Here is a 19,886-nt window from a genome sequence, read left to right as displayed (position 1 = left end):
CTACTCTCAGATCCCTGAGCAGCCCCACAGATTCTCTTATTCTGATGTGACTGATAATTCAAAGACCCATTCACTGTGGCTCATTTGGTAGATATACCTAGGAGGTGCTCGTAGGAGAAGGACAGCCTAAAGTCCCCATGGCCATGTGCATACAGTCCTACTCTACTACATGCTGCTTTTAACAGGCTTAACCTGGGCTACCACAAACACCAGCTCTGGTGGCTTAGGGAATGCCTCTGGGGCTCTTAAGGGGCCAGGCTAGGTCCTGGAGCCTAGTACACCAATATAAGGCTAATGTAGTTGGGGGGGGGAGTTTAATACTAGAGAAGGAAACACAAACTCATTCTATAACACAGATTAAAACCATCCAGGGCTAGGTTCTCCTGTCTCTCCAAGTTTTTTGCGGGGGTGGCTGTTCGCTCTTTTTTGGAGTTTTCATATTTCCAGTGCTCTAAAATATTTTTAACAAACAAAAATATAAAACAAATCTGAAGGGCTTCTGTAACTCATTATAAATCTTTGCATTATTACACTTCAGTAACGTCCTCCGCTATCTTGTTCTTATCTCTAGGGGTTTAGAAATTCTTTTTATGAAAAATACCCTGCCAGTGCTGGGATTTTTTCACAAGTACAGCTTATATGTAGCACATCTACATTACTGCTCCCACCGATAAAAGTTGAACAGACACGATAGAAGCGAAGAAGTTGAAGAAAGATGCAAAGTGGAGACACCGTCAGGGTTAGCATTCTGTTGCGTTTGCTGCTGTACAAACGTGTGACAAAAGATCACCTTTGTCTTGAGGAGCTTTCGGTCCATAACAGACAAAACACAAAACAGAAAGGAGTATGCTCAAATGCCATGTCTTGCCCTAGGTCACACAGCAAGTCAGCGGAAGACCTAAGACGAAAGCCCAGGATCTCAACTCTTCAGACAGTGCCCTTCCCAAGGAAGGATCCAGGCTCTACATACATGAGGAAGCCAAGCAGCTCCATACTCACATCACGTAATGCAGGAGGCAGTGCCACCTCTCAAAATACTAGCAAAGGCTTTGAGTCTCCTCTGGTAAATGCGTACCTATTTGCTCTTTGCTGCTACTCTACAACATGTTATCTCTTTCCACGGCCCGTAAGCTTACTTCCATATCAGACTTAAGGCTTTGCCTAAGCAGTTTTAGTTAACTCTGAAATCTGGGAAATGCATTTCTTAACTATTTCATTAATACTTCAGTAAATATCTTATTTTTAGATCTAAATAGTTGCTAAGTTTTTTCCCAAGCTCTGGGAATATTTCAGGAATGTGAGGCAAGATATACAGTTATTAGAAACAGCTATTTCCCAAGCCATTCACAAGCTTGTTCCACTGGAAGTATCAATGAATTCTCAAAAAACTGTATTACACTTCAATTCAAAAAATTCAGTATCAATCTACTAATGCAGTACAAGCAGGCTGGACTATATCTCCCTGAATCTTTCAAACAACAACAGAAACATTTTGTGCATTTCTTTTACATTCCAAACTATCTGCTATTATTAGCGGACTTTTCTTACAAACATAGTATCAGAGAGAAATTTTGCTGTTTTTTATGTCTGTAGTAAGCTATATGGTAGAATCTGAAGCAGGTCAGAGGCTGGAATTTTTATCTTAACAACAAGGCAAAAATTATTTCATTAGCTGACAAATTCTTCTCTAATGTATAGCTATTTACCAGCTACCATGTGACATCGCTTTGAAGAATAGAATTATTCAAGACTGACTACATGAGAAGAACATGGAAATACACATGTACTGGTGATACAGTACATAAAGAAATGAAGGGTATGTGTCAGCCTGGATGATCTATACCAGAGGTGCTGGCACACATCGTAAGCAGAGTAGAATGCCAGGAGCCAGGCATGGCTTAAGGAGGAAAGAGGACAATGCAGAACCCTCAATTCTAGACCAGTTCTTTATTTCTCTATCCTTCCTTTGGTCCATCTTCCATAAACATACAATCTCTTTCCTGGTGATTTATGCCATGCCACTTCTTTCAATTTCAATTCACACCTTCATCCTTGCCCAAAATAATCTAAGATCTGCCTACATGAGGATTTTTCATTAAGTAAAAACATATTTAAACCACTCTTTATATGAACTCTCTCTACAATCCTCCACTGAAAACACTTCTCTGCTACAGTAAGTTGTGGTACAGAGCCAAGCTGACATCCTGTCCCAGGCACCAAAATACAAAATAACAGTCCTGTGTTTAGGATCTTAATTTTCAACTGACTAGCTACCAAGCTTGTGGATGCTAAGTGTTTGTATACTTGTGAGAGTAAGACAGAGGCTCTTAAACCGCTTATGGATTTTGCAAAACTTTATCACAGGAGTTAAGTAAGTTAAAAAAAAATTAGCAGACTCATTTAAAAGAGAAAAGAAAGCGTAGGAGCCAACATCATGTGTGTTGCACCATTCACCTAAACTCGTAAGGCATTTTTGTGTTCCTTTTTCTGTCACTCATCTCATTTATTCTCCTTCATAGTGTAATCCCCCTAGTGCCTTGTCTTGTCTCCTGACAGGCTGCAAGCTCTTCAGAGCAGGCACAATTGTCTTATCTGCTATATAAATCAAGTTACATGCTAATGTTTTGACAAGATTTTTAGGTTGAACCTGATTATATGAAACAATAGAACTCTCTTTTCCTGAAATTTTCTTCTTTAAAAAAAATGAAACCAGAAGAGGAGAAGTAGGGTTTTTTCTTTCCCAACATTTTTTAACTTATTTTTTCCCTCCTACTTCTCTTTCAGGGAAAAAAATGAAAAAAGTTGGAGGTCATGGAAGGAGGAAAAAAAAGAAAATAGTGTAAAGAAAGTAGTGAGTATGAAACAAAAACAGATTCTTAAATAGTAATTTCCCAAACCAGAATGCTAATCAAAATTTCATGAAACATACAGGAATAAATATTTCCTCTCAGTAGATTCTGATGAATGAAAAGGAATTCTACATTATCTTCCCCCCATTTTTGACAAGCTCTAGAAAAAGCTATAATAATTTTACACTCAATTTATTACTTAAGTATATTTATAATGAATAATCATAGCTGATGGGTAATTGACAGGTAAGCCACAGCATCTCTTCTCAGCATTCATTCATTCTCATCCTCATCACCATTTCATTTTCAGTTTTCTGGTGTGGTGGTGATAGACATGTAACATGAATAACAGGAGGTTGGGAAGATATGGGAGCTGTTCCCTAACTTCCATCCTTAGGCATTGGGGGTTTAGAAAGATGAAGGAAAAGAGAATGAAGAAGATACCATTAGCGGCTTCCAAAAAGGAATCCAAACTGGTTTCCTGACGGTCTTTGAGGATGGTTCCAGATAGCATTGACTGACTTCTACCTACAAGGCATTTGTTTATTTTGGATTTCATACAAACAATTCAGCCTGCAAAAGAGATGGCTTTGGAGGGACCTAAGAGCAGCCTGCCGATTCCTGTGAGGAGGTCATCAAGAAGATGGATCCAGGCTATTCTTAGTAGTATGAGGTGAGGGGACAAGAGATAATGGACATAAAATGAAATAAGAAAGGATCAGACTGGACAAAAGGAAAAACCTTCTCCCCCTGAGGACAGTCAGACACTGGAAGAGGATGTCAATAGAGGTTGTGCAGTCTCTGTCCTTGGAGGTTTCCAACACCTGACTGGGTAAAGTTCTGAGTAACCTGGTCTTATCTCACAGACAACCCTGCTTTGAGCAAGAGTTTGGACTGGAGATCTTCTTAGGTCCCTTCCAATCAGAAAAATCCTATGGTCCTATAATTACCGGCGTGCTCAAATCTTCTTTTATATCTGTTGAATAAATGACTCTTTTTCAAAAGCACTGAGAACCAAGGAAAACCAATGTATTTCCACAGAGGTTTGTACATGCTCATGAATTTAAAAATCAGGACTTTTATTTGGTTGCCCAACTATGAATAATAGGGCTGTAACATCAGACATCTATTACTGCCTAGAAACTGAACTGAAAATATCAGCCTGTTCTCACAGGACCGTTATTTTTTCTATCTATTTTGTCTTTATTAGCATCATTGTGAGAGGCAATGCATAGATTGGGGGGCTAGATTTTTGGGTACTTTCAGCTGAAACTAGCCTTCAGTTGTGTTGTTATTTTTTATGATCTCGATGCTTTTTTCTGCATTTGCAGCATTATAGAAGTGACACATTGTCATGTATGCTAAAAGGCAAAGTTGTTACCAAAACTCCCTCATTCTTGCTATTTCTATCTACAATGCTATTATTCTTTTCTTATCCTGGGGGGGAACATGAGAGTTTAGTCATATGCTCATTTTTTTCCAAGGCATAAACAGTAGCTCAAAAGATGACTAGCATCTTTATAAAGAAGCTACAGTATGTGGTCCTCACAACAAATGGTTCCTATTTTTGTCATTCTGATAAAAGCATACCAATGTCAATATTTTTTCTTGTGATTCGGTGATTGTCAACGACCTGTGTGTCAGCTGATACAGCTGACACAGTTAAATCAAAAATTAGCACTCAGTCACTTTAGAAACCAGACACATGGATACTGCATACAGGAAAGATTATAAAACAGTCCACATGATACTCCATTAAACAATGAAACATGTGACTAACTAAAAAACAGAGATACATCAGCAAATTTCCCTGAGGAAGTTTATGGTATTTAACTCCTAAACATTAATTTTATTGTACTGTATGAGGAACCAATTAAGTGAGAGTTTCATTTTTACTGGACATAGGAAATGTTGTTCAGAAAATAGATGAACAGTAAATTCAGCATATTTTAATTTTATTAGGCTTGGTTTGTTCACCTTACATATTTTTACCAATTTTAAAAGGTAATTAGATATTTCATCAATAACTTTCTATGCCTGATTTTACTTAGAACATTTCCAGCAGCAACGAGCTGATATGCAAGAAACATACAATGTACCTATTGTATATTCACATTTTTTTCCCCTTAATTGGATATGGTTGAAATAGTGATTAAAGTGCTTTCCGAAAACCCCATGTTGATGACATCTGACTGGGAACACAATATGATTTGTTACAACAAATTATCCACAGGGGAGAGGAAGAATGGGCAAAGAAAAACAGTTCTTGTTTCTAAAATTTGGCATAATTCCATAAAAATAACATAGGTATCAGCAAATAAAAGGCTACCTAGAAGTAGGAGCTTTCCTGAGAATTTTTGAATAACTTAGAAAATATATTTGGAACAAATCCCACTTCCAGAACATTTTGAAATACAATATTAGTAACTATTGTTTCCTGGAAAAAGACATCAAATCCTAAAAATTCCCATATAATTCCATTTCTTGCCCATCTCAGTTTAGAAAACAAAATGTGTTGCTCTTCATCCTCCAAACAAGAAACTATCGGAATTCAACAGCTTCAACCATACTGATAAATGTCGACGCTGATATAAAATACCACTTTGCCGTGAGTGGCTAACAAACATTTTATATCCTTTTTAAAGAGATCACCAAATGTTTAAAGAAGCAATGGCATGCAGTTTTCCTAAAGAACTGTTAGTTAGCATCACTAATGGGGAGGATCTATTTTCTTTACAAAGTTTGGGCTATTCTGTGTTTTTTAGGGGAAGGCTAATTGTAAACAGGACTGGAAATGTATAGCCTCAGAAGAAGTACGGGGAAGCACTTTATCTTGGAGCATTCTGCTTGTATTTATTAAAGAACATTCAATTTACCTTTACTCTTAGCTTACCCCCTTCTGTGTTTTCTGTAAATAGCTCTCCAGAAGCAGGCCCCTCTGTTTTCACAAGTTATATAGGGGACAATCTTACCTTAATGTCCCACATTAAATCTACACATACGTGCATTCATAAAAAGATCACACTACCTACGACAGAAGAGCAGCCTCTCTGAGGTGGAACTATGCAGCTTTTAGAGAGCACAACACAAAACTACTTCTCTTCAATCACTTACACTGTTTTTATGCTTTAAAAGCACTTTGCAAACATTAGTTAGCTCTAAATAAATTCTAATTATTTCTACGAGTGACCCTAGAAGATCTGTATCATCTGGTGTAAAATCTGACTTCAATGAGGTCAATAGCAACAGTTCCTCAAACCTCAGTAGAGCCAATGTTTCACTTGCCACTGCTAAAATGCTGGGAGTCATGTATATAACCCTGGTAAAAAAAAAAATTATCCCACAAGTACCACAAGTGGTGCTCAGTTAGTAATAGCAGTAGTAGCAAATGATAGGGTTAAGGAATGTTGGCTCACAAAAATTAGAAGGGTTAAATGACATGAGCCACTCTGCATGGTCTAAGAGTAGAAGTTCTGCTACAATTTGGGAAATACAGTAATCTGGCTCTGTTTGGTCTCAGCATCACTCAAAATGAAGGGAGATCACCTGTTGGTAAAGCCCAATTGGTTAATATATTGAGGATACTGGGGTTAATTCTTAACAACTGCACATGCTATTGGTCACTAACTTAGTTATCACCTTGCCTTGAAACATCACCTCTTTATAAAGAAATGACTTGCACAAAAATTAGAATATTTAAATCCCAAATAGCACACATGAATAGATAGCCAGATATCTAGCAAACCAGTATTTTTCTTGCTAATCACGGGCAATATAGTCACATTACATACTGCCAACTCATTTTTCTAATATGGAAAAAATGTTTTCATTGTAAATAATAATATTAAATATTTTACGCAACCGTACGATTATACCTAGGTATGGAAGTCAAAAATCAACTGGAACCATGGATCAAGAGTCTTTTTTTTCAAATAGAAATGTAATCCTAATAGAAGTTCCTCCCTTTCTCTCTGCCAACTTTACCACTACACAATATGCCGTAGGGAAAAAAAGGGGAAGTGTCAACTTGTGTAAATTGTCCCTTATGTAATGCAAACCATCTGTTTAAAAAAAAACAAAACAAAACAAAATGAAAACCCAAGCCACTCCCAAACAAGATCTGCTATGGAAAAAAGGAAAGAAAAGGAAATCCACTACACCGAACTGGAAGTCAGAGACCATGATCTGCCATCTAACCACGAGGAAAATATTTACCCGTGTACTTTCTGTATCTATGCAATTTCGCAAAATATTTTGCGAAGTGTAAGTGAATAATCTGCTGTGCACATATTAGAGATTGATATTGTTGTATTTTCATTACCATTTCAGCCTTCTAGATTATTTCTGATCAGATAGGAATTGAAGTAGGCAATCCTCTCTTTTCAATGAGGGATAAGAGCTGCTCTTACACCAAGATGCCCCCGCTAGGTCAGAAAGTTTCTGAGCCCCTGAACACTGCAATCTGGCAAAGCATATAGGGGCAAAGTATCAGTATACTTCTGCCGTGTTCTTCTATTCTTCTTTAGCTATCTGCTATGAGAGGCATCTACATGGGCCACTGCCATGACTTGTGATGACTATTCTTGTGCTATCTTCAGTTAAATCTTCAAATGAGAAAGTATGTGTAGAGAAAATAGTACTCCTCCCTTCCACAATCTTTCTCTGGATAAATCACTATTCCATTGGGAAGTATTAGCTGAGGAATCCTACCACATACACTCCCTGATATCGATGGGAGACAAGACATCTGACCTCTCTTGCTCTGAGATGGACAGTTGAACCAGAAAGCATTAGATAATTTAGTTCATTTTCACTATCGAAGCTGAATGAAACAAAAATAGCAGTATAACTAGGTATTCATCCTTTTTTCTCTTTCACTGACCTCAAGGCTTGATCACACATTCTCTTCCAGCTGCAGCTGTGCTGGCTGAGGAGGCCACCATCTCCACTCACAGCCCCCTGCCACAGCTTACCACTGTGACCAAGCTGCTTGTTTAATCACTCCCCAACATGTTTCCATTAAAATGAGCCAGCTTAGCTTAAACAGTTTAAACAGAAGGTCTCTGCTATCCCATTTTGGACAGAAACAGGGGAGGGAATGCTCAACCAAGAAGCTCAGCCAATATGTCAGAAGTTAGAGGCACAGTGAGAAGCAACTGGAGGCAGTTATCTCTTCAACTACTTGGCCTGCAGGCAGAAGGCGGCAGGTAATCCAGCCATGAGGTGTTACCAATAGCACAAGTGACAGTACATCTGGAGTGCCTTGGATGGCATGCTTCTTAATTTGAAGCGTTTTTTTGGAGATCTGATTTTTAAAGGGGTAGGGAACAAAACAGTATAAATACTAGGGCCCTCTGAAGGTGTCTCCAGCTGGGTGTCCATAATCAAGGTACTCAACATCATTAATTAGTTATGAAAACATAGGTTATTTGCCATGACAACTCCCCTTTCTTTCTCCCTCCAGATTTTCAAATCCCCCTTTTATTGAGAAATAGTATATGAAAATTTCCATTGTGTGCTTCTTAGTTATTTGTGACTGGAACTGAATTGTCCCATGGAGATTTTTATTGTTTCTATGTGCAGGTTCTTAATGCCAGTAAATAATAGAATTATCACTAGGGAAGTCTATGGATCAGCCATACCAAATAATTCTGAAAATCCATCAGTCTAGGAAAAAGGGCAGATTTTCCAAAAGGATCTGAAAGATGCAGAAAGTGAGGTTCCATTTTCACAAGGCACATAAACCAAATTTAAAACATACAATTGTAATCAGCTAAAGATGCAGGTGGTGGGATCTTCATAAGTCCATTGGCTTGCTTCCAAAAAGTGAACTCTCTGAGAGTTAGGCATTTAACATGCTGAGAAGCTGAGTAAATTAATCTGCTGTGAGGTCTCTGTTGCAGTGCTACATTGGTACCCATTTTAGCTCTGTTCAAGCTAACATAGGGGACTGCCCTAGAGTTCAGAGTATAAACATTCGCTAAATATCTTTGAGACTTAGCTCTTAGTGTTCTTGTCACTTTTCAAATGGGGATTTAGTCCCCGAAAACATTCAGGTGCTTTAGAAAATTTTATGCAAACCTCTTTGTTTTACAATCTACCATGTCTTTGCCAAGAGGCCTGAAAAACAGAAGGGCAGGCAGGAAAGTGGGAGAAATCTGTTTTAATGGCCTGTCAGAAACATTACTTGATGTGAGTAAGTCATAGTTTTAAGGCAGCTACCTTTTTCACTGCTACAAGCTTTCTAGGTGTAGCTAAACTCATATATGCTTTTGTTTACACTAAACTGTGAGTGAAGAGAAAAAATCCTTTGGACTACTTATCACTTTCCCTCAGCTTCTCAGTCAAATTCAGTCAAACATGCCAGGGAATCACCAAACACAGAGATGTCTTTTTCCACTGGCTTCTGCTCAGTCCTAGACCTTGGCATGCTGTTAATTCCAAGCCTTACTGCCAGGAGTAGCAGCAGCAGCAACTTTCCTCTTTTTTTCTTTTTCATTTTCAAGGTTACGAAAATATGTGATGTCATGTGTACTTCATGCATGTGAGGTACTATAGGACTGCCTTAGATTTAATGTACTTGCAGTAAAAAGATGAAAAAAACAACCTCTGTGTCTAATAGGGTGCTTTCCTGACCTTTTCCAGGCCTACAGTTATGGTAGCATTCATATTCAATGTGGCTTTCAGTTAAACATTCTGTAATGTGAATCACTACTTCTCCCATCTGAGAAAGAATGAGTGTGAAATCACTGGAAGAACTGAATGAGCCTATGCTCTGGCACTGCAGCTGCTGAGTGAGGTGAAGTGTTTTGAACAGTAATTTTCAGTAGTGGTCCCTGTCTGTAAAATATTAGGAAAAGGGATTAGTGGCCAAAGGAACTGAAGTTCTCACTCTAGTACTGTATCTACAATGTTACAGAAACCAGAAGAAATCTGAAATTGTGGGCTAAGCCAGTTTAACTAAAGAAATCTTTTTACATTCTAATTTTATAAAACTGCTGCAGAAGCAAGCACTGAATAACTCAAAACAATGGATGAATTCATGAGTTAGTCAATGATACAGATGGATACACTGACATGGACATAATAAAGCTAAACAGACATACTAGAGACATAATGGTAGAACAAGCAAGTCCTAGCTAACTCAGTAGGAAACTCCTGTCAGAAGAATTAGATAAGCAAAAATGAAACCAAGTCTATGAAATTCATGCTGGAGCTAAATCTATTCACTGAAATGAAGTTCCTTGATTAATCTTTAACTTGTATTTATTGGCATCTTGTTGACAGGAATATGAGATCCTGTAGAAGGCTTAAATAAAATTTCCAAAAAATCTGGAGAGCGTAGAGAACAATACAAATCTTTCAAAGATTAAAAAAGTCAGTGCTACATTTTTTAGTCTTAGGCTCACATAAATACACTCATGGTTTGTGTTAGTCCATCAAACTGAAAGGCATATGCTATCTTTGATCTCTGTGTAGAACCCCCGTTGAGATTAATGTGAGTTGTGTGTGAAGAAAGAGACTGGAATAGACCCTGAGTTCACAAACAGTAAGCAGGCTGCTTCAGGAAAAAAACATATTTTCTTATAACAGTGTTGAAATTCATTGGGAAGTTTCAAATAGCTTCTCTTCAGATGAGTGTATGTATGTGTGGTCATGATGTGTGTTCACTTGTCAGAAAGACCTATTGGAAAGAAGGTGCAGAAATCTACTTGTCATCTGACATGTTTCTCTGTTACATTGATACATATACTTCTTTGTCTCTCCAAGAACTTTTTCTCATATGATCCTGACTAATTCTATATTTTAATGTCATCTATGCAAGTTACCAATCTTGTCCACTGGGCTAAACGAGGTGATATTTTTATACACACTGGCATGAAATTCTGCCCTATATCCACTTCCAGCTAAAAAAATCTACAGGACTTACTGCATCCCGCTTTGTAGCTGAAACCAGGAGGAAGAAGGAATCCTTGCTGAGCAGCTGCTGCTAGGGTTCGTTGGTCTGGAGGGAATACGGGAATCATTAATGGAGGCAGCTGACCCTGGACCTGCTGAACAGGAGAGGGAAAATCAAACGTGGAATTTTTTCTGGGGAAAATGTCTGCTTACATGCTTTCTCTTGCTTCTAATCTGAGAGGTCAGGTCTGAATATGCTCCTCCATAACGGGGTGTTCCAGTAGCATCAACTATTCAGCCTCATCTTAATTATCATAGCACTTCATATGAATTACATTAATCCAAAATAAATCAAAAGACTCCACTAACGCATACCTATATCCCAATTAATTAGTTCCCCCCCGCCCCCGCCTCCAGTCCATAATGCCTCAGTTCTCTTTGATTGCAGGGTGGGTTTTTTTTTCCTGTTTTATGGTACTGTGTAACAATATTGCTAGATCTCAATCTCAAGTAGTAACTTCCACCCTGACTAAGCCCAAACACATACCCAAAGATCCACGCACACACAGAAGTAAGAATATGTGCATATGTATTGTACAGCATATGCACAGCCCATACTATCTTGCTGCCCATACACATGCACATATCCATACATGTGAAAAGATGAAGTTTCTGAGATGGTAAAAAATAAAGCTGAGGCACTTTGTCCACAAATAAAATACAGCTATGTCTAAAGTGCTAGCTGTTCAACTTCGCACAGCAACTGTACACAGCAGCATAAGTCAGGAAATGGAAAATATTATATTGTAAGTGAATACTGCAGGGGACTTAAGACATGCAGAAATTAGTCATCTAAACTGGAAGTTGGCCATGGCACTACAGCTAATACTATTGCTTTTACTAAGTTTTGTCAGAGTTTTTAATTACTACAAATGGACATCATCTTTGTATTTCATACAGAAGAGAAACGAATCGTTTGCTAGCTTAAACTGTTAAATGGCTGGTCATAACTAAAAAAAAATCTGTACTAACAAGTAAAACTGTGTTTCTTAGGAGATCAGTCAGTAAAGGGAGAATGACTCATTTTTTAAGAGAGGTCATCAAGATTTGTAACGGCACTGTAAAGCTAAGGCATTAGAGGTATAGATACATTATCACAGATTAAAATTTGGTTTGTGGTCTGTAGCCTTAAGAAACACTGGGAATCAGGGTGTTGCTAGACTAGCTTTTTTAGCCAGAGGCATAAGAAGATGTTACTCCCCTTGTTGTTGCCTGCATAGCAAAGTTGGCAAAAGAGAACATGTGTCAGCTCCTTTCAGAGCACAGCATTTTAACTTAATTTTGTTCTAAGCTAATTTCCTGAAGATCCAGGAGATGTCTCAGTTCACCCAACACTGTTCAGGGGCAGAAGAGTGATATGGAATTTGGGAATGTAACCTCTTAATTTATGCCAGGACCTGTCAACACCTATGCATCTGCTGACCGCACCTTTAGAGTCTGAAACAATTTGTAAGGATGGAGTTCAAGAGCGCTGTTGATGGAAAATCTTGCAGTGGGAGATAAAGATCAGGACTGAAGCTAGAGTAGATGTAGCTCCACTCACTGAACTAACTTGATCCATTTTTTTGTTACTTCAGTATTCTCCTTTCTATTGTGATCCTGTTAAGGCATATGTGGTTTAACTGAATTGCAGGAGAAAAAAAAACACATAAAATGTGATTTCTTCTCTGTCCCCACTCAGTCACCCTGAAATTGTCCACTGTTTGCCTTTTCCTCATGTTTTTATTGTTTTGTTTTTTTTTAAAGACAAAGACAAAGTAACTATATTCTTTTCAGACAAAAATGAACAGCCGTGTGGAATTTTTGCATAGTACTCTTCTTCGGCAAAAAGCCACAGAACTTTTTTTTAAATGGTTTCCAAGGATGAAAGTGACTTTGCCAAGCAAAGAAGCTTCAAAACAGGACTCAAAAACACTAATAGAAAGACAGATGGTTCTACTAAGAGCTTTGCTGCCAAAAAAAATGTTAAAAAAAGTGAAAAAAATGGAGTGATGTTATTGAAGCTGACTGCAAAGTTCTCTGATGACTGCAAATACTCTTGTCCCACTGCAAGTGTTAACTCTGCCTCCAGGGCTAATATAACTAAAGCACCACACACACACAAATTGTCATTGCCAAGCCCACAATGTAGCACAAGTCTGCACTTGATTCCAAGTGACTGCCAAATACACGAGCAAAACACAGCACTGAAAAATTCCCATTTAGGAAAACATTTATCAGGAAAATGCCCTTTCTTCTTAAATCTGACTGTTACATTTTCTTTTTTCAAATCACTGTTCCTCCTTCCCTCTCCAAGGGGCCTTTGGACCCACTGATTGCAAACGACACAACCCCTGTCGTGTTAAGGAGGTAAGAACTATAGAGTGATGAGGATGGTTTGCATGGATACAGAAATAACGCAGTCAAAACAATGTGATTTTCATTCCAGCTTGGAATATATGTAGTACCACTCAGCTACACTTCATTTTCTCCCAAATACAAATAAGTGCAAATATTATCACATTTTAATCAGATTACCTGACACAATGCAATACAAATGATGGACTCTTCATTTTTATAGCTCATTTAACTACTACATTTTAATTTTTGTTATGTTTATTATTATTACCTAGAATTGCTAGCATACAACTGTTTCAAGTGCTACAGAATTCAGGCCCCCTTTTGGAGTTTTACACAAAGGGTATTTTCCTTTTTTCTTCTTTTTTAATGCTAATATTATGTTACTTGCATCTCTCTCAAATGTTTTTTGTTACATAGTTTACATTCTTTCCAAAGTTTTCTTGATACCACATTTATAATTTGAATGTAATAGACTCCAAATCAGAGCTACTTTCAGGCCTTTCAGTTTGTTCTGCTACTGGACATAAGTAAATAAAATCCAAATACATATGTAACAACGTAAAAATAAATACAGTTGTCACGAATCTTCACCTGTCAGTCTCTCTACATGACTGCATACTCTCAGTTTTAAGTTCCTAAAGGTAAAGATTGTATTTTACATCCTGACAAAAAAAACAACAAAAATCCCATTGAATTTAATGCGCTATCATTTTGTGTAATTTCTTGTAACTTCTTATCTGCTTTATTGCATTAGTGTGGATGATACCAACTCAATCTTCCAAAGGCCTACTATTGTCACTATCTGTATTATTGTTACAATGGCAACTGATCACACAGTTCCCTGATCTGTCTTTTAATTTGAATGCCATTACTTCATATCAGATTAACCAGAAGTACTATTGTACTACATGACAAACTGTAGAGACACATTATGCACATGAAAAAGGGCTATGACATATATAAAATAACAAAGAAATGAACACAACGATATGAGCGCCATAATATTATATATAATCAATTCACTAGTCATGGAATTAATACTTTTGTTCACACACTTCTGACAAATAATTTGGGGGAAAAGGGAAGTCCGTGCTGCAATGCAGGAAGTAAAAATATATCGCTTGATATTTAGTTTATTAGAAATAATCCCCCTAAGGAAAGGGATTAAACAAGAGTTCAAACAGGCCAAGAAAGTAATGGTTCTCTAATTCATAATGAGGACAGTAAGACATCTTCTGTAATGGCATTGTATTTCAGCAGCAGTGGACACTGCAACACAGTTGCACCTGGAGCCCAAGCCAAAATCTGGGACCCTTCAAATTTGCCACTGAAAATACACAAAGAAGGGGACTAGATCTAAAGAATGTACCAATGAATTAGATAACATGAGCACAGCGAAAGGTACTAAATATTATATCTACTGTCCAAGGGGGAAACTGAGGCAACCCAAGTCCAACAAAGATTTTCATTTTGGGGACGTGCCCCTCTGTATCTTTATTTGGTTCAGTGACTTTGAAAATTTGGCCTTAAATGACTTATCCTTATCAAAAAAAATTTGTTATAAAACTTGAAACTGATTCCAGTTGTTGAAGCCCAGGCCAGCATCTTCACAAATCCGTACACTTCCTTTACGACATGGCCATAACAAATAAAATCATGCAAAAAAGTGCATTTAATGTGGCCACAGCTAAATTCCCAGCATTGCTAGCTTCATTATAATTGTAGTACTTGTGCCTAAATTTTGGTTTCCAATCTACATTTAGGAACATACTATGGTTACCACTGCTACCTAAGCAGTGAGCACTATGTTTTTTACCAGTTACCCCTACTGTTTGTTACTAGCTCCTGCTGTAACTTATATAAATTTAGATTGCAAACACTTAAGAATTACAGTTCTACTCTATTTTCTGCAAAATGTCATGTGCACTTTGAGTAACCATATAAATAGCTACAAATATGAAACAGTTTATGGAAACATTTAAGGTTGCAAAGGTAAGCATTCAAGGTTTAGGAAATGCCAGAATCAGGATAGCATGTACAACCTTATTTTGTCCCTTTTTGCACATGCATATTGACACAGTGTTTAATTAGAAGTTTTCAATTTTTCCCCTGACATGACTCTTGCTTAATCCAGCAGGCTCATAATATTTCCCAAGTGGTATAAACCCATACTTTCAACAAATCTAGGCCCCTAACATAGGCAGCTGATGTTAGCTTTATGTATTTTATCCTTATATACTTAGAGCAATGTCATTTTCATAGTTGCTCATTACATGTTTATTGGCATACACTTTTTGTGTAAGTAAGTTCTCCTCTCTCCAAAGTAAATATTTTAATACATTTCTTTGCATCCATATGTAACACTTTACACTGAGGGGTGAATACTGATCTTCCACCTACCTCTAGTTCTTCAGAAGCAATTCGTTCCCTTTCAGTGAGACAAGCCATGGAGTAATGTATTACTCAGTGTGAATAAGAATGGCAGATAAAAACGAGACTCTCTTCCTTACAAACTGACAAAACTCTTAGCAGCAGTTCACTCTTTCAGTCTCTTGAGCTGTATAGAGGATGCCCTTCAGGAGCTGTATGAAAATCTTCATTTAAATGGACTCTTACATGGTTCCTTCATGTAGAAGTGTGGCTAATTTTTATTTTCATTTGAGTTATTCTCAGCTGCCTCAAAGAAGTTCAGATTTTACATTTTTAGAACAGTAGATGTGCTTAAATGAGTCTTTTAACTTCAAACTGTTGTATGAACATTGTCTTGCCCACTACTTGTTTAGAAGTTAAGCATCTCTTCTAGTGTACATAAACGAAAGTAATGCACATTTATCATACAATGACATAAATATGTCCTTCAAAAACAACATTTAATTGCATTAGGCCCCCCTCCTCCAGAAACACTTGGCTCATGGTGCTGCACACTATGCTGAAGGAGTGGATTCTTTAATTAGCATATGCGTTGGCCATCTCTTTCCCCCTCTGTCACATCCCCCCACATCTATCTTAAGAGAAATAAAAATATATGTCCTCATATAACTACAATCTGCTATTTTCCCTTCCAGTGACGTTTAAAATAAGAAAAGAAAATGTTGTTCTCCTCATTCTTTTCTCTGTGTCAGTTCCCTAAATCTACAGTGTCTGTCCTAAATCTGTATGTCAAGGACACTTGCTTATCTGTGTAATGCAACGATCACTCTTCTAGGAAGTCTGGGGTGGCTTCTTTATGGGGTGCTCCATGGGTACTTAAGAAGCAAACATAAAGGGAGAGGAGATGCAGAGCTGCTGGGGAAGCCACTAGGGAGACACTAGAGTGACACAGATTCTGTCCTGTGCTCTCCAGGCTCTGGAGACCTAATACTTTGCCCTCACTACTGAGGGGCAGCTCATGCCTCTGCTAGAAACAGTGGTATAGTGGATCCCCGAGAAAGGATTTTGTGAAGGCTTATTCCTCCTATGCTCTACTTGAAAAGTGGGTAACCTGGACCCTAAATGTTATTCTTTCCTTTGCTGCATCAGAAACTTACACAATGTATACCAGTACTTATTAATATTCATCCTTTCTAAATACCCCAGTTCATTCAATAGTAGCACCTCACCTTTCACAATTGTTTGCTTGCAGTGCTACTTATCTTAGAAAAATATGCTTTCATACTGGCAACCTTTGAAGAAGATGAAATAAGCCATTTAGGCAGGAAAAAAAATCCCTCCTATTTCAATTCCACTAGCATAGGAGAACCTTTTTGGAGTGACAGTGTGGAAAAAATTATTAGTTTGCCAGAACATGGAGGCAACCCTTAACATGTAATAACTGACATGTATGTAGCCTGGCTCACAGAAAACACAGGAAATGAACTTCCATGAAAAATGAAAAGAATCTCAAAGAATTACATAAAAGTTTTTCATTTTTAAAAAAGCAAGCAGGCTCCACCTAGAAACTTTCTGCCTTTGCTCAGTCCTGTAAGAAAATCCAGGTGTCAGTCCCAGCACCCATCTCAAACTCATCTCATCAAAAGGACTTTAAATACTATTAAATGGACACATGCTCAGCCTTTTTAACTAAAGTGCAAAGAAGTGCCTTAAATTGCCAAATAAGAAAACAGTAGCTTTTTCTATGTCAATAACTTGCTTCCAGAGGCTTCCCTCCTCCACTTCATACTACAGAACTAGACGAGCTGGGATAAAATAAACACGGTGAGAAACAAACACCTTTGGCGGCACTTGGAAGGACATAAACCAAAAGGATCTTTTGCATTAATGAACATCTCTTGGATACTTCCGAGGGAAAAAGCAGTATTATTTATTCATTGATGTAGCTAAAATACAGAACTGTAGAGCACTTCTTTTATATTTGATTTGGTATAGAGAAAGCATACAGTGGAAGAAAAAGCAGCAACATGACTTTCTCCCATTTGGGATGATGCATAACAAGGAGTATTCATGCTCATGTCACTTAGCATGGAAGTTCTCTACAGAGCAATTCTGCCACAAAGACATTCAAAGGCACTGGTTCAACTGAAAAATTAGAGTAGGGAGGCTACTGAAATAAAAGGGCCTAAACTGGAACTGATTCCAATATACAGCTGTTTTAAGCCTAAAGCCTTCGACTTCAGGCAGATATGGCTGCTCCAGGCTATCCAACAACCCAGTGGCTAGAGCGCTCAGTTAAGAAAAGGACTTTTGGGGCAAGCTACTATAATTCGGGTAATAGGTACACTGGAAGACTGAAGTGCACTTTCAGAAGAGCCCTTTCTAATCAAAAGCGGTCACAGCTCAGGAGCAAGAGTCAATTTGCTCTTTCTTCTTTATAGAAGACAAAGATCCATTATTTGGCTGATTGAGTAATTTGCTGCATGAAGAGGAAAAAGTTAGCAGGGAGACAAAAAAAAAAGGCCTTTGAGGTATGATCACAAGTGTTTGGGCTTATTTCACCCTGTTTGAAGTTCACAAATACTACGTTTCTTACGCCCTAGCTTCCAAGCACCTAGTCACCTTGTTTACATTGTAGTACCCTTCCCAGAAGGATAAGCCAGGACTATAGAGATGCCACAAGCTCATGGCTGTCACAACTGCTGAGTTATATGGTATTTTGCCCCCTTTTTGCATATTTGCTGGCTTACAGCAACTTGCTCCCAAATGTAACTGTAACTGTGTAGCAAGAATTGACGTGCAAAGTCACTTCCTTCAAAGTGGAAAATCTATGATCTTACATTAATAACTGATTCTACCTCACAGCATATGATGGAGCACACAGTACCCAGATGTTTCTTTAATGCTTTGCCCAATGAGCTCTGAACCCGTGCTGATTGCTCTGGCGGTAAGCTATTCAGTGAAACATTTGCCAGCGAGAAGAAAACAGGTGTGAGATTTCCTGATGTGTTTTAAAAGACAGCATGTAGGATAATTTCTTGAGTTGCAAATGTGGTCTCTGTTCTATGGTTAGCTGATCTATTACATATTGTTTCAATTATTCAAATTATAATGAACTTCATATTTTTTGTGAACAGGCTATAAGGAATCAGAGACAAAAAAAAGTATATTTGCCTTTCCACTGTTCATACGAGCATTTCAGAAGACACTTGTATACTTATTCTCTTCGATATGCCACTTTCTGTTCAGAGACTGAAGTGGCTGGTTTTTGCAAGTGAATGGTAACCCAGCTCTTTTTCTTTCCAAAGAAACTTCTTTCGAATATCCAGTGCTTACATTTGACCAGGTCAAAATCATTTGCTCAACAGTATCATAGATTGCTGTCAAAAGAGCCCTGGAAAGAAGGTCCAATATTAACTTCTGCTGCAGAGTAATCAGGGAGGAGTACATACCACAGTCTGTGCCCACCCTGTGCTCAGTGGCGGCTGTTTCTTTATTTCAGGCTGTTACAAATGAACTGACAGGTCTAACAGTCAAAAGAGGTGTGTGGAATCTAGAAGATTTTTCCTGTCCTTGCACAGTTATTTTAATGTATACAAGGTTGACTTTACACATCTTAACATTATTAAACAATGGGTACCCTGTGAGGACAAGCATGAATGGGAAACAAGGCTCAGCACTAGTGTGGGATGTAGAGGAAGAGAAAGCATCCAAAACTAATTTTGTAGGAACTTCTGTGGATGTTGCAAGTCCATGGATCCAGGTAAGGAAATTAGTGATACTGCTACACCCCAGCACAGGCAGCAAGTCTATCTTCCTTTTGACAGATAATAAATTCTGCTAGCTAGAAGAAATGCCCCAACCTGCTTTGTCTTCATCCCTTTTGAGGCGCCTTTGGGCACATCCTGACACCAAAACTATTGCTGTCAATGTTCTCACGCAAAGGACACAAGCAGAACAATCTTCCTACCTACATTCGCTAAAATGCTTGGCTATAAACCTGTCCAAGATGCTGTTTTCAGACTGGGAATGCAGCTTAAGTAAAGAAACATGTTTATTCTAACTATGGTTCTTACTCCTATGTAGACTGAAGTAATGCAGCTTTTGGGGTGTGAGCCTACTGACTACAGTGAGCCCCTTCATTTACATATGACTAAATATAGCTGTATGTTCTTGTGGAATCAGGGGCAAAAATTCACACAAATTACAGAATTTAAAGAATTGCTTAGTGCATTCCTCTCAAATAATCAAATAATGGACTGCAAGAGTAAAATTAAGCAGGGCTAACCAGTATTTTTCATCATATAAAGTTATTCAGAGGCATCTGTGTTATGACCAGCTACTCCTCCTCCCCCTTTACCTCTTGTT

General features: G+C 38.0%; 1 protein-coding gene across 12 annotated transcripts in view; it reads right to left on the bottom strand.

Moving 5' to 3' along the window:
- SOX5 (SRY-box transcription factor 5) overlaps nucleotides 1-19,886 on the bottom strand; it is a 651,412-nt gene that overhangs the window by 93,160 nt on the left and 538,366 nt on the right. For 7 of the 12 annotated variants that reach the window (XM_064515931.1, XM_064515936.1, XM_064515914.1 and 4 more), the window contains one exon: nucleotides 10,780-10,903. In XM_064515931.1, the coding sequence (XP_064372001.1) occupies nucleotides 10,780-10,903 (124 nt within the window). The remainder of the gene's footprint in view (nucleotides 1-10,779; nucleotides 10,904-19,886) is intronic. The other 5 variants (XM_064515922.1, XM_064515950.1, XM_064515964.1 and 2 more) reach the window with 1 other exon arrangement.

Source organism: Dromaius novaehollandiae, chromosome 1, assembly GCF_036370855.1.
Source record: "Dromaius novaehollandiae isolate bDroNov1 chromosome 1, bDroNov1.hap1, whole genome shotgun sequence".
Classification (NCBI taxonomy): domain Eukaryota; kingdom Metazoa; phylum Chordata; class Aves; order Casuariiformes; family Dromaiidae; genus Dromaius; species Dromaius novaehollandiae.
This window is presented reverse-complemented; position numbering and strand designations above follow the sequence as displayed.